At 36.3% G+C, this 14,709-nt stretch overlaps 1 protein-coding gene across 2 annotated transcripts in view; it reads left to right on the top strand.

The window, feature by feature from the left end:
- LOC119777390 (fibroblast growth factor 14-like) overlaps positions 1-14,709 on the top strand; it is an 84,739-nt gene that overhangs the window by 26,507 nt on the left and 43,523 nt on the right. The window contains exon 1 of one of the 2 annotated variants that reach the window (XM_038276359.1): positions 8,031-8,302. The exons of the other annotated variant lie outside the window; for it this stretch is intronic. Within the exon in view, the coding sequence (XP_038132287.1) occupies positions 8,110-8,302 (193 nt within the window). The 5' untranslated portion in view covers positions 8,031-8,109. Of the gene's footprint in view, positions 1-8,030; positions 8,303-14,709 lie in introns of those variants that run through there. 2 annotated transcript variants of the gene reach the window in all.

Below are 14,709 nucleotides of genomic sequence, written 5' to 3'. Positions count from 1 at the left end.
TAACTCTTTTCCAAACCCTCCTATTTTCCCTTTTTGTCATAACACCTGTTATTTCTGCCTTCCATTCTTTGTGGTAATGCGAATCACACATTACAGTGCCACCCTACTTTTTGATTATTTGCTTTTATCCTATTATACATTTGTTTTAGTTCCTTAATGATCCTTTCATACATCATCATTCACTGAGGGCCTCTGAAAAGAAGAAAATCAACCCATAAAGTTGTTGCTGCAAAAACCTAGCATTCAAGGGGAAATTAAGAAAAAATGGAGTATTGTGAGCCAAAGGTTTTGTAGAGTTGCACCTTCTTCTTTGATTGTCTTTTGATGAGAAAGCTTAGAGCAGAAGTTGCTAAGCTTGTCCTACTTGAGGAGAACTTGACTTTCCCTTAGTCAAACCAAAAATGCTTTACTTAACAAGGCTTAAGTCGCCAATAATGCAGAGTAAACCTGGCAATAACAAGGAAATGTTGCTTCTTGCTGTAGGTGCTTTTGAAGTATTACAAATTAGATTCAAGACATTAAATGTTTTCTCTGGTTAGACTTCAAATGTTTCCACAGAAAACAGGACTGTTTTTTTTAAGTACAGTTTAAAATTTCTGAATATTCAATTTTCTTTGTAAATAAAAAAAACTAGAATAATGTCTGTTCTTTCTTGTAGTTAAATAACTGTGATGGCTCGGTGCAGAGGTTTAAGCAGTTACCCACAAATACAGCAATGCATAAATACTTAATCCAAAAAACATGTGTGTTCTGATTTTAGTCATGAAGCAGCTAAATAGTTTAGTAAAATGTATAAATGAGGAAAGATATTAATAGATGATCAACTTTTCATGCCCTAAGGGAAAAAATATCCATTTACTTGAACTTCATACACACCGCCTGTTGGCCCTCTTCTGACTGTTTTCTAACACTACACTGCTTCTGCAGCAAAACAGCAGAAAGAAAACTTCACCACAGTCATGCAGATATTAACCAAATAAAGTCACAAGATAATTCAGATCTAATTTGCATTTTAGATATACTTTTCATTTTTATGTTTTTTAGCCATAGATTCAGGTTAAACAAACATATTGGGGCATAACCTTAGTCTTTACTGGAAACTTTTGGTGATTCAATTATCCTAAAGTCATGAAAGCTTTTTTAATTTCTTAAAAGAACCAGAATAAAAATCTAAGAGATACAAAAACATATGTTTTGCTTTTTACATTTGGGATTGTTTAAAATCCAAGTGCTAGAACTTATCAGTATGAAATTTAATGAATTTATTTCAACCAGCCAAACATTTTGACTAGTTTTATTTGTCTTTCACTCTTTTTCAAATTTGAACAGAATCAGCACAGTTTAAGTTTGAAAAGGTGAGATTTTATGGGGAATACCTGCAGTTAATAGATGATTTAATTAAAATTAGATAAACTCTATCTATCTATCTATCTATCTATCTATCTATCTATCTATCTATCTATCTATCTATCTATCTATCTATCTATCTATCTATCTATCTATCTATCTGTCTGTCTGTCTGTCTGTCTGTCTGTCTGTCTGTCTGTCTGTCTGTCTGTCTGTCTGTCTGTCTGTCTGTCTGTCTGTCTGTCTGTCTGTCTGTCTGTCCATCCTTGTTCTTATATAATCCTGATAAATTTTTGTCGACACTCAACTCTGTGTGTATTGTTTCATTCCAAACTGAAACTGTATGTGTGCATTAGGATGTAGGGTATTACATATGCTGTTCAACTTCATCTGGAAACTATCCGTGTTTTTTTTAAATTATGAATTATTTATGATTTATTTCATGTTAGGATCACCTGCACAATAGAAAGCAAAGTTTTTATGAAGCCCTTGCACATTTTTTTAGTAGCACTGGAATAAATTCTGTTATAAAGCTATGCATGTAAATTTTGTATGTTAATATAACTTCTAATGTCAATGAACAAAAGACCTCTTCAATGGTTTAACGGTAGCATTAGTTTTAAAGTGACTTTAATGACATATGAAACACACTCTTTAACCTTTAAAGTCCTTCTGTCAATATCTAGTTGATTTAAAGACATTTTCACGACAAAATAAACAAACCGGAGTTCAAGCACTTAAACTTGAGGCACCTCATTTAAAAATCATAGTGAAATACATATTGTTTATTTGAAACTTTTTCACATTTGTTTTTTAAATAACTTTTTAAAACAAATTGTTCACCCACAGTGCATTTTTAGCTATCTATAGAAAAAGGTTTTCTTTACTTTACACACATTCTAAAGTTTATATTCCTGCTCTAAATGCATACTATTCTCACAAGGTATATTATATAAGTATATTATACTTTTGGTTTGATTTAATATATATATATATATATATATATATTAAGATGCAAAAAACAAAATGATTTTTACAGCTCCAATTGCTATTTGGCGTCATGTTTTTATTTTTAACTCTTGAATCACAAATAAATAAACGAAAAATAAAAATGCACATTTGAATGTTTCTTCTTTTTCCAAATGCCTTTGATAAAGTTATTATTTATTATGACAAATATATTATTTATAAATGTGATAGGTCCATTTAAAGATATAGATTTAATTTATAACATTGGAGGATAGAGAAAGATGAGGGACAAATAAACAGCAGAAAAATGCTGTTGCACTTTTATATCTGTAGAGGGTGCTGTTGCTTCTTTATGGAACAAAAATGTAATAGAAATATCCTTTATTGTCCCACAGTCAAAGTAAGAGCCAAAAGAAAATACGGCATAGAAATACATATATTTTTTTTGTAAAAGAAGTATAAAAAGTGATTTTGGACGGTTGATTCATGGACTAATGCACAGCATTGCTTATTTCAGTGATTTTCAGGTATGCTTTTGTACGATTTGCAACTGTAGCAATTTTCTTTTCAACCATGCCTATAAAAAGAAAAAAAAAAAAAAACATGAAAGGGCTCCAAGAGGAGAGAAACAAATAGTCCTATTTGAAGTTTAACCGCTGCACCTTGCCTTTCTGGGTCGGTATAAAAAGCAGCCTGGTGGCTGAATTTTAATGTTAATCTTGCTCTGATTTATTCATAGCTCCTTTTCCTGGACTGACCTGAATACAAGTGGGTGTACACAGCTTCTCCTTAAACACACATTTCTAAACAATGCATATTCATATCTCTCTCCGTAATTTTGTCTGCTGCCAGTCAGACGGACAGGAAAAAGATGATTAAATTTTCATATGGCACCAGCATACAGTGATGAAGAGGGACTGGCTGAAGTCATGTGGAAAATGTAGGTTTTTTTTCTGAGAAAAAAATAAAATATAGGGGTGAAAAAGGTGCTGTATGTGAAAAATTTAGTTCCATTTTTTTTTCATTTATTTTTGAGTTTTTCGAGTATCCTAAATATTCTATACTAAGTAAACAGATATGAACTCATGGTTTAGCAATGTTTATTATTAATAATCATAATATATCACATTCTGCCATCAACTAATTGCAGTAAATTTTCACAGAGATGCTCTGCTGCCACCTAGTGGAAATAACCACAGAGGGACGTAATGTCTCTGATAAAGAAATGGTTCGCTGTCCATGGTTCTGAAGTCACAGAGCTCAATGCTTCTGGATAAAAGAATCTTTCTGGAAATTTTTTTCTTCGTATTTATATCCTATTCTGTGTCAGTTATTCATATTAGGGTTGTGCTTCAAAGGCAGATTTTTATTTTAAGATTTTTTTTTTTTTTTAAAGATTCGAATTATAAAATTACATATAGATGGAACACAATTAAAATAGACAACGTGTGATATGTAAATAAGGACAAAGGTGCAGTTTGATAACTGTGTAAGCTTCAGTTACTGTGTAGAAGGCTGTTTTAAAGTAATACATGCAAAGATGATACAATTATATGCATCTTGTTGCTTCGCAATTGCGAGCTTTCCTTTAATTTACGGACCTGCATATATCAACCTATGCAATTTTGTACATTGACTGTGAAATTATGAGCTCTCTTTCCCATCTTTCCATATATATATATATATATATATATATATATATATATATATATATATATATATATATATATATATATATATATATATATATATATATATATATATATATATATATATATATACACCATGCAGGAAATGTGAGACAAAATATAATATTCCAGCTGGAGACCTGGCCCTGAAAGATAAAAGCCGACATGTTAGACTGAGCTGCGGCTAATCAGCCCATCAGTTCAGCCCACCTCTTGCATTTTTCAGCCGTTTATTCAGACAGCTATTCCTGAGCTGAATACAGACAGGAATGTGTGGGGGAGAGATAATGAGCGGGGCATGTTTCAGTGTTTTCAACATACCTTTGTGTAAACTTAGCAGAGGTAATTTTTTGGTCCATAATCTTTTTGTTATTGGTTTCTTTCATATCAATTTCAGACTCAGTGGGATGATTTCATGTCCTGCTTATTTGTTATTAAATGTTTTTTGGTATTCCAACTGGCCAAAAAAAAAACCCCAAAAAACCCCCAAAACAGATGCATCTCATCCATTAAGAACAAACAGTTAATTTATTTCAATTTTTCAATCCATAAATAGAAACTTATTTAGATTTATTATTCCCATAGTGATAGAATTTGTTGTGCGGCTTATGAAAAGCCCCCAAAATAGTCTGAACAAAATATATCATAGGAATATTTAAGACTGAACTGTTATATTACAGTCTGCATAATCATAGTGTAGACCTTTGACTTGATCGAAATCAAGCAATCACTGATTTCTTAAGTTAGAAACTCACTACAAAAGATGCTTGGTTGTAAGAGTCCTGTATCCCAGCATATTAATTGGAAATTTAGACTTTAGTAGAGGAAAACATGTGGTAGAAGAAAGGATCCCAAGCAATATAAAGCCTTGTGTTGAACCAATCTAGAACTAGAGACAATGTCACACGTGTCTTACCTGGACCATGTGCATGTGATTTGGAAATCCGTGTCCCAGATTCTGGAAGAAGAATTGGAAAGGACCTAAATCCAAGCTGTGTGAGAGAAAGTGGGAGGTGTAACATGTAGAGATTTATTTCTGGGGAGCCATGTAAGCTGCTGATATTTGCTGGCTCTGTTTTCACAATTACAAAGTCAGTGCAGTGTCTTCTAGGAAATTTTAAAGCACATCACGCATGCCTCCTCTCGGCCTTCAAGCTTTAATGGAGACATGGGTTTTATTTCTTTGTAGAACTTTGCACCAACCAAAAGCTGGTTCATTGATCCTGGTGTTAAAAATTTAAAATTTTTTATTTATATAGCCCCAATTCACAAAAGAGGTCCTGTCACGGCACTTTACAGAGACAATTCAAACAGGTCATACAGTCAGATTGATTCAAAGTTTTCTATCTAAGGAAAATCAATTGATTGCATCGACTTATTGACTCGAAAGCAACCCCTCAAACCAAGCGGCTTTGTACCAGCAGTGGAGAGGAAAACTCCCTTTTAACAGGAAGAAACCTCCAGCAGAACAAGGCTCAGTGTGAGCGGCCATATGCCGAGGCCAACTGGGGTTCAAGGACACAGAAGCAGAAATAGAAAAAGAAGCAGAGATACAAAAGGCAGATGTAAAACATTTCCACTGGTGGCCCCATCCAGGAAACACACAGCTAGGCAGACAGGCTCCAAGCCAGCTCCCATCTCAGAAGATGAAAGAGAGAACATACAGTTAGTGACATTCAGGGAGACAGGACTACACTGAAAAAACAGACCAAGCTTCAACATCGATAATCAAAGGTGTTGATGGCAGCAGCAAGCTGATATTTCTCTACGGGATGGTGTCACAGCCAAACAGGAACAGACCAAATGAAGCTATGAGAAAAAGCAGAGAAAGCATAGAGTTAGAAATTGAACTAACAAATACTGCAGAATGGGAGAATAGAAATAGAATGAAGCAAAATGATGAAAAGGGGTCCCTATGTCCTCCAGCAGTCTAAGCCTATAGCAGCATTACTATAGCGATAGCTCAGGATAACCTGAGCCACTCCAAATATAAGCTTTATCAAAAAGGAAATATTTAAGCCTACCCTTAAAAGTAGGTAGTTGGTTCCAAAGAAGAGGAGCCTGACAACTAAAAGATATCCCTCCACCTGCAGACTGAGAGCACAGTGCTCTGTTAGAAACCTAAGGAACAATCAGATCTCTGATGTTAGATGTTAGAAGGTTTTCATGGGTTTTAGGCAATTATAATTATTTTAAAATATAGACGAGGTTCACTTTTTAAAACTCTAAGTCAACAAGATTTTTTGGTGTTTGTTTTTGCCTGGTTTAAAAATTTTCTCCTGAGATAAATGCATGTGTCAGGCTTCCATTCAGAGGGCCAATTTCTCCAGCACCTGCTCTCCTTTTCCTCCTCCTCCTCTTCCTCCTCCTCCCTCTGGTCACGTCCTGCCAGCAGACAAACAACACCTCCCTGGACCTCAATGAGGATGTTGTTGTTCAGAGCGCGTGTCACAGCTGGCTTGGTTTGAGGTTTCAGCAGCTGTAGCCCCAGACTGCGCTCGCGGACTTAAACATCAATGTACCAGAACCGCTCTTAGGGAGACATCCGGACATTTCTTTCAAAATAAAACAACTCCAATTTAGCTATTTTATGTGTGACTCTTAATTATTTTTTTTTTTTTTTAGTTTATACGATCATGTAATTGACCTTTCCTTTTATGGTTTTCCTTATTCCATCTGAATCACTTTTTGTTTTATTTTATTTTTATAGTAGTATAATAGATTTCTTCAACATCTCATTAAGATGCAGTGAAAGAGACATGTGGGAAACCTCTGAAAATTAGAAAATAAACTTTACCAAAACCAGAGACTTCCAGGCAGCTACAAAAAGGTTTTTAACAAAGTCATTTTAGGTAAGAATACATATGGGGTTAGAATGTAATGATTTATTCTTTATGTTCCTTTGCTTCATAAGTTAAACACATTTAATATCGCGTTTAATGTGAACACATATTCCCAGGACCATTTATTGTTCATAAGTTATACTTTTGAATAGGGCAGATCCGCTGCAGCAGCGACCTCTTTGTAACCTGTATGGTTATTTTTACTTGGAAAAAAATGAAACTGTACTCAATTATGTCTTCTGAAAGTTTATATTAATTCCAATCAGAGTTCTCCTTTTTCATTTTGTATTCGTTTTTTGGTAATCCAACACTGTTAAGCCATATTGGAATGAAATAAGCTGAGATTGATGCTACATTTATACCATATTTAATTGCTTTTAAGGCTGTTGTTGGTTGAAATTAAGATTCCAGTAGCACTCTTACAGGGAGAGGACTATATGTCAGGGGATGTAATCAAGGTAAACAAACCCATAAATTTGAAATGCACCCCAAAAAAAGAGAAATTTGACTTACATTTTTTATATAGTTATAATTATTTTCATAGTTTTAGTTTGTGTCAGCATGGGTCTCTCATTGAAAAAATCTCAGTACAACATGTTCGAAACACACTAAATGTCAAAAATAATTGTCATTTTCTGTGGTTAAAAAAAAAAAAAAAATCTATTAAGTTGAAGCTCGTTTTATTTTGAAAAGCACACCTCCTTTCTTCCGGTGAGTCTGTCTCATTCCCCGCAGCTGGAACGGCTGGCGGCAGCGGCACGCGCGCCTCTCTCCTCCAGTCAGAGGAATACAAACAGATCTTCACAGAGAAGAGGACATAACTGGCTTTTCTACTGGTTTTCTTTCTTTTTCCTACTCGTTTCGCCCGTGTTGGCCATGGCAATACGAAACGACTCTCATAATCGGAGTTTTTTGCGCTGAAGAAGCCGCTCAGTGACAGCTGTTGACTGACAGACAGTCTGAGGAGACGTGACGGACAGGTAGTCCCCTCCTCGCGCGCCTCGACCCTATGGCCTGAAAGACAGTCAGCGGAGGAGATGCTGTGACCTCAGGTGTTTATTCTGGACTTTCACCGCGTTGGAGCCGAAGTATGGGGCTGTTATAGCCGGTAAAGCGGAGACTTTTTTGGGGGGGGGACTGGGGGGGGGGGGGGGGGGGGGGTGTCTGAATTTTCAGTGTCCCCCCTCTCCGGTGGACACTGAACAAACCGGAGACGCGGACGGAGACGGCGGCGCTTCCCCGTCGCCCGTTTCGGCGGAGACATGGCAGCGGCCATCGCCAGCGGTTTGATCCGCCAGAAGCGGCAGGCCAGGGAGCAACACGCCCACCGACCGACTGCTCACCGGCGGCGGAAAAGCCCCGGTAAGAAGCAGGGGCTGTGCAACGGAAACCTGGTCGACATCTTCTCCAAAGTGAGAATATTCGGGCTGAAGAAGAGGAGGCTAAGGAGGCAAGGTGTGAGGACGCACGCACACGCACAAATCTAGTTCTCTTTTCACGCCCAAACGGCCCGTGCACTAACACACACTCACTGACGCACACAGTCATGTCTTCTAGTGGCCTATGGTTCACTAGTTTGCAGGTGCATCCATTATTGAAGGCACAGATTAGTCTGTCTGGTCTCACCTCCTCCCCTGAGAGTCTCATACTCCAGCTTATAATTTCACCTATCTCACTTGAACAACTCATCATTTCCTTTAAAATTGTGTTTTCTTTTTCCATCTTTTAATGAAAACCAACCAAAAAAGTCAAAATTTCCCCACAGCTTCCATCTAAGCTCCCAGTGCCAGTCTGTAGGGCTCACTGCCCAGGACGGCATCTTTTAATGGGGCGGCGGTGGAACTGTTGCAGCTTGTTCTAGGGTTTATTTACCTAAAAGTTGCTGTCAGGAAAAAATGCATTACATTTCGAAGCTATTTTAATCATATGGGCTCTGAACTGCAATTGTTTTAATTCGTGTTTCGATTGATCGTTGAAGGGGTGCAGGAGGAGGGACTTCGTTCAGAGCATTACCGTCCAGAGACCATAGGAAAGATCCAGCCTGCAGGGATTTGGGATGATCACATATAGAGCTGGAGTGAATGCTGCTTAATGAGGATGTTGTGATTGTGTGCTATGGGAAGCGGCAGGGAGATGAGTGGCGTTCAAATCAAATGATTGTGTTGGAAACCAGCAGGTGATGGTGCGTGAGTCATGTTTGTATGATTTGGTTTGCTCTACTTTCTTACTTCCCTACCTGTTTTTTTTTTCTTCCTTTTTTCTTTTTTTTTTCTAAACATGTTTATTAAGTTGTCAAAGTGCAACATACAAAAATAACACACCCGAGTATAAAGCATACATATATTTAACAATATAAAAACAATAAAAAAAAAAAAAAAAACATGTAATAACAGATGGAAAGAGAAGAGAGAAAGATAGGAAGAAAAAAAATTAAAAACAAGCCAGGGAAGTTATCTAAGTAAAGGTTACACTGCACTGATTACCATTTACACTTTAGGATAGTACTGCATATCTATGAAACTGAGTGGCTGTCAGGGTCAGTCTTAGACTGAGAAATATGGTTCAAAACTGGCTGCCAGATGCTACAGAACTTATTAGTGGAGCCTTTAACATCATATCGCAGTTTTTCCAAATGAAGAATCTCAATAAAATTGCTTATCCACATTTTAAACCGAGGAACTTTGTCAGTTTTCCACAATCTTAATATTACTTTCTTAGCTATAACCATTCCATAAAACACAGTAGTTTATATAGAAATGCTGCAGTTCCTAAGTGAGGGAGAGTATGCAAACAATGCAATCTGGGGATCCAGAATCAAGGTGTACTTATACACTTCAGAATGCTTGGTTTTTCCTTTGCCTTCGCTCATCTTCTGTTTTCTGGCCTCCTCCCAGCTCCATGTCCTATTTCTCTCTAATTTCCTTCCATATTCTCCTCTTGCCCCCCTTTCCTTTTCTCCTCCCCTTCTCTTTTAATCCTCTTCCTACCTGAAGTCTTTCTTTTCCTCCCCCTCACCTCCAACCTCAGATCTTTTCACCCCCCCTTCCCATTCCAGCTTCATAATACCTTTTTTTTGCCTCCTTTTCTGCTTCAAGCTCTCCATTGCTCCCGTTTCCAGCTACAAGAGCAGCTTATGAAAGCTTGGCAATGTCCACAATCTCATCGCTGTGTGAACGGAAAGAATTTGTAAAATTGCCAATATCATACACTAATACTGATAGGTATATTTTTGTAAATTCTCTGGCTCATGTTTTTATTTTGTTTATTATTTAAATGAGCGAGCAGGAAAAAAAAAAGTATTCTACCGGTGTTGGGGGATTTTTTTGCTGAAATAAAAGCTGCTACCGAACCTGATCTCTGGAATGTTACATTTTGTCATGAGAGGATTTTGGAGGTTGAGCGGAAAACATAATCAAAGTCTGAAAATAGGGTTTCAATCAGAAATCTAATTTACGGTGTTGAGACGTTCCTTTTAGGCTGAGTCACATCGTTGGGAGGGGAATTTTTTTTTTTATTCTGCTGTATATTCACATCAGCAAAGGATTCATGGTTATTTTTTGATGTTTGATATTTAGTTGGATTGATCAAAAGGTGTACTTGAGGAGAGATGATGCGCTCGTAAGGAAAAGGAGACGGTTAAATGACCTTTCCAGCAGCTTCCCCAGACTGTGTCCCCTTTTCCTCCGCTGGGCAGGGTTCCTCTGCTTCCCTTTGTCATCATTTGTAATTCACTAAAAAACACATCCGTCTGTTGGATCAGCACTCATTTGCTGCTTTCTATTATAGACCTATTTGCAGAAGAAGAAAAAACAAGATGTTCTCTGTTTGGATGCGGCAAATAATTGTCAATTTCTCTTATCAATTAAATGGGTTCAATAATGAGAAAATTATTGGTTTCCGACAGCCGGAGGTGATGAACTGCTTCATCACTTAGTTTGGAAATAGCTACAGGTTTATTACTACTTTAGAACACAGACGTTTTATAGACCATGTGTAATGTGAATATATATATATATTTTTTAACATAATTGGTTGGGTAACTACAGTGCATTGTGCAAATATTCTTACTCTTTGAATTTCTTTCACTTTTTCTTCCTTGCAACCATTAACTTTATTATTTACTATAAATACTTGTGTTTTTATGTATGGGAACAAAATAATTGAGGTGCATAATGTGAAGTGGAAGAGGAATTAACAATTAATCATTAACTGGATAAGACTTTAGTTGAATGAGCAACCCACTTTGAGCAGCAATTAGACCAAAATTGTGAAAAGTAAACATTTTGTATGTAAAATAAGAAATATTATTCGTCTCTCAATATGCTCTATCCAGAACCCCTTAATCGGAAAACTTTAAGTTTCACCTGGTTTCCTTTTCTATCAGTATATTAATAAAAAAAAAAAATCGCCAGATTAATCGATTTACTAAATAATGGTTAGTTGCAGCCCTGCTTCAGTTATACCCCCAAGTCTTTTGGGGGAATTGTTGCCATGCTTCCCTTTAAGAGGAATTTAACTGGCTCTGGTTGATTGGAGAGTGTCTTTGAACATGTTCTGCTTAAATTTTAAACTAGATGTACTTTGGCAGGGCCATTTTTTACACATTATAATGATCCAATAGTAACCAGTCTATTGCAGCTCTTGCTTCATGTTGAGGATTGTCTTCCTGCAGAGGGAAAAAATGCTACTTGCAGCTTTTCTACGTTAACTTTAACCATTTTTCTGATCTCAGTATGATACTCCCACCATTGTTTTTCACTGCAAAAAATGTAAATCTAAGTAAGTTCTTTTTCTTAAAATAAGAGCATTTCTTCTTGAATTAAGCAGCTAAGATGGATTAAGGCTATTTACATTTAAAATAAGAACAAAAAACTGCAGTCTCTTATTTCAAGTGCATAATTTCTAATTAACTTATTTTATACTTATTTAAGAGTAAAAATGCACATTCCATTGGCAGATCGTCTTATTTACCTGCTTTAATTAAGGGTAAATACTCTTAATTTAAGACATTTTTACTCATTTTTAGATTGCTTTTGCAGTGTTCAATGTAGGCTAAAAAGAAACTGAACTAGGACGCCTTTTTTGCATCTTTTCACGGCATCTATATGGCTATTGGTGAACTGAAAAAAGGTTTTATTCTTGCTTTTTAATAGGAATACCTTAAATAAATTTATTGGATTTAATTTGGGTTACCATAAGCAAAGTGGAACAAAAATAAATACTTGCCTGACTTACCAGAGAAAGGAAATTGTGACAATTTAACTTTATTTTTGTACAAAATTATGAGATAATATATGAATGGAGCTTTAAGGTTAAAAAAATTGCCCTGTTCTCTTGCCTTGCTGTCTCTCTGGACTGTAAAAATGGATTTTGATAAAACCCTGAAAAGAGAATAAATCTCAAACTATTCAGAACAATAATTCAATTTAAGGAAAATAAATAGTTTGAAGCCGGAAAATCATCCAGGGTTCTCAAGCCTGACCTGGCATTTCAGTCAGGACAAGTAAAGGTGGGCCTCGGGGTCTCCCTGCTGACCCCTGATCACCCACGCATTTCTCTGGAAGAGCTTGAGTCAAATGCTAAGATAAAAGACAGCTCTGCCGCTCTGGTCTCATACTGCAACGTGAACTTTAGCCCAGGTGGAAAAACAGGAAGCGCTTTAAATAAAAGTGACTCGATTGGAGAGCCGTTTCACATTAAGAACCTTGATAGTGATTAATGTTACCCAAGGAGAGGCAAGTCTTTGCTTTCCTTTTTATTGTGTGTGTGTGCGTCTCTTAGCATGTCGATGACAGGCTGTCTGGACAGGGCGTTCCCATGCCTTGTGGTTGATGCAAACAATTAACAAATAACATTATTTATTTTCCATTTAATGTCACAAGATATAAAGATAATTCCCAGACTTGCAGAATTTAGATCATTATCTTTTTTGCCATTAATTCAGATTCATCCTTTTAGACTCTCAGCGTGTGTCTGTAATCACTTATCGACCTGAGGTAAATGAGGATGAATCGTGCACGCTCACTTGCTGCACACAAATTCTTCACTTGGGTGCTTTTTGTTCGCCAAGACACCGCTCGCCTCGCTTGTGTGAGGTGCCGCTCTATATGCTGTTTAGCTCCGCGTGTTGACAAATTAACAGACAATGCAATATGTCAAATCCGCGTGGCAGCCTTGATTGGCTGACTGATTCAATCAGATCGCATTGTCTCCAAAAGACAAGTCTTTTCAGGGTGTGTGTGTGTTTGTGTATCCGTGAGTGTGTGGATGGGGGAATACCCTTCCTCTGGAACAGTCTGGAATCACGAGGCTGTTCCCATGGCAACATGAGGATGGGAATATCCCTAGTAACAAAAAAAAAGGCAGATGGATGTACTGGGAGGAGTGGGAATCTCACAGTGATAGAGGAAAAAAATGGACGACCAAGTGGATGAAGTTCATGTCAACTATTAATAAATATTAAAATATTTCCATATACTTCAATTTCTCAGTTTTATTCTACTAACTGTAGCTCTCCATATTAAATAATATAATAATGACAGGATTTTAGGGGGTAATATTTTAGCCTGAATTAAAAAAAAAACAAAATCAGATTTTGTTGTTGTAAAATTGTTCTGATAAATCTTATAATTGTATCTATGAAAAAACATTATTTAAACAGCTGTAGGAAATATTGCTTTACACTTAAACATCAAATAACCAGTTGTCATTCATTCAAAATTTGAGTCTTATGTATTTATCCTCTTATTCATGTTCAAAATAAATGAAAGAAACAGATCGATAGATATTAAAACTAATTCTATTGCAGACCTTTGATGAAGAAATCCTTTACAAATAAGATTTTATTATAATTATGGTGTTCAGGAGCAGCTATTTTGACAAGAAAAGTATAAAAAAAAAGAATCTGGGTACATATTTCTCCCATATTTATGTATAGGGAAGGGGGAGGTCTGCAAAGAACACATGAGCTGTGAAAATCATGGCCCGGGTTGTCATCTGTCGGGCAGCACAGCTGCGGCGAGTCAAATATATCTCTGCAAGTGTTAATGAGACCTCCTAGGTAGCTTCATTAGCCTTCAGGATGAGGAGATAAAAAGTGTGTAAAAAGGTGTAATCAGAACAAAGTTAGATGTGTATATGAGGGCTTTTCATCGATGTCCCGCTGTAATTAGGAGTGTATAAGGTCAATAAGCTTTTAAAGGGGGCTGCTTTAATTTGTGTTTGGACTCATTCAGAACCTTAGAGAAATAGTTCTATTCTGTAGCTTTAAGGTTATTGGCGTTTTGTTTCTTTAGAACTGCAAACTTTTTGATTAGATTGAGCTAAAGTAAGTTATTTAATTGTAAAGCCGAGGAAAAAGTGTGAATGTTTTTAAAATTATTTAAAAAAAACAGTTGAATGTGTGAAGTTTAATCTTGGTTAAGTTACGTCTGTTATTTTCAAGGCATTAGAGGTTTAATAGACGACATTAGTGGGAAGAAAAGATTCATGTAGACCAAGGAACGCAGCTGACAGATCAGGGAAAGAGATTTATTGAATTAAGATCAGATTATTTTCCAAACTGAAACATCTGATAGAAAATTGCTTCACCCAGCATCTTCAAATGGATCGATTACAACACAACTAAAGCTATTAGGACACAGTTCCCAGTAGGGCTAAGACAATTAATCGCATTATTCGTGATTAATCAATAATTGAACTAATCGTCAACTAGTAACTGGAGTATAGAGACCCAAAAAAATTCCTTTAGCTGACAGAGAAACCCATTTAGAGCAGTAATTATATTAAAACTGTAAGAAAATATTTAAACATTTGGATTTAAGATAAAGAAAATGTTTTCCTCCATCAATATTCTTTATCTA

This window comes from Cyprinodon tularosa, unplaced genomic scaffold (genome assembly GCF_016077235.1).
Source record: "Cyprinodon tularosa strain WSP-4 unplaced genomic scaffold, ASM1607723v1 ctg1, whole genome shotgun sequence".
Classification (NCBI taxonomy): domain Eukaryota; kingdom Metazoa; phylum Chordata; class Actinopteri; order Cyprinodontiformes; family Cyprinodontidae; genus Cyprinodon; species Cyprinodon tularosa.
The sequence above is the reverse complement of the archived record's forward strand: the minus strand, read 5'-3'. Positions and strand labels throughout refer to the sequence as shown.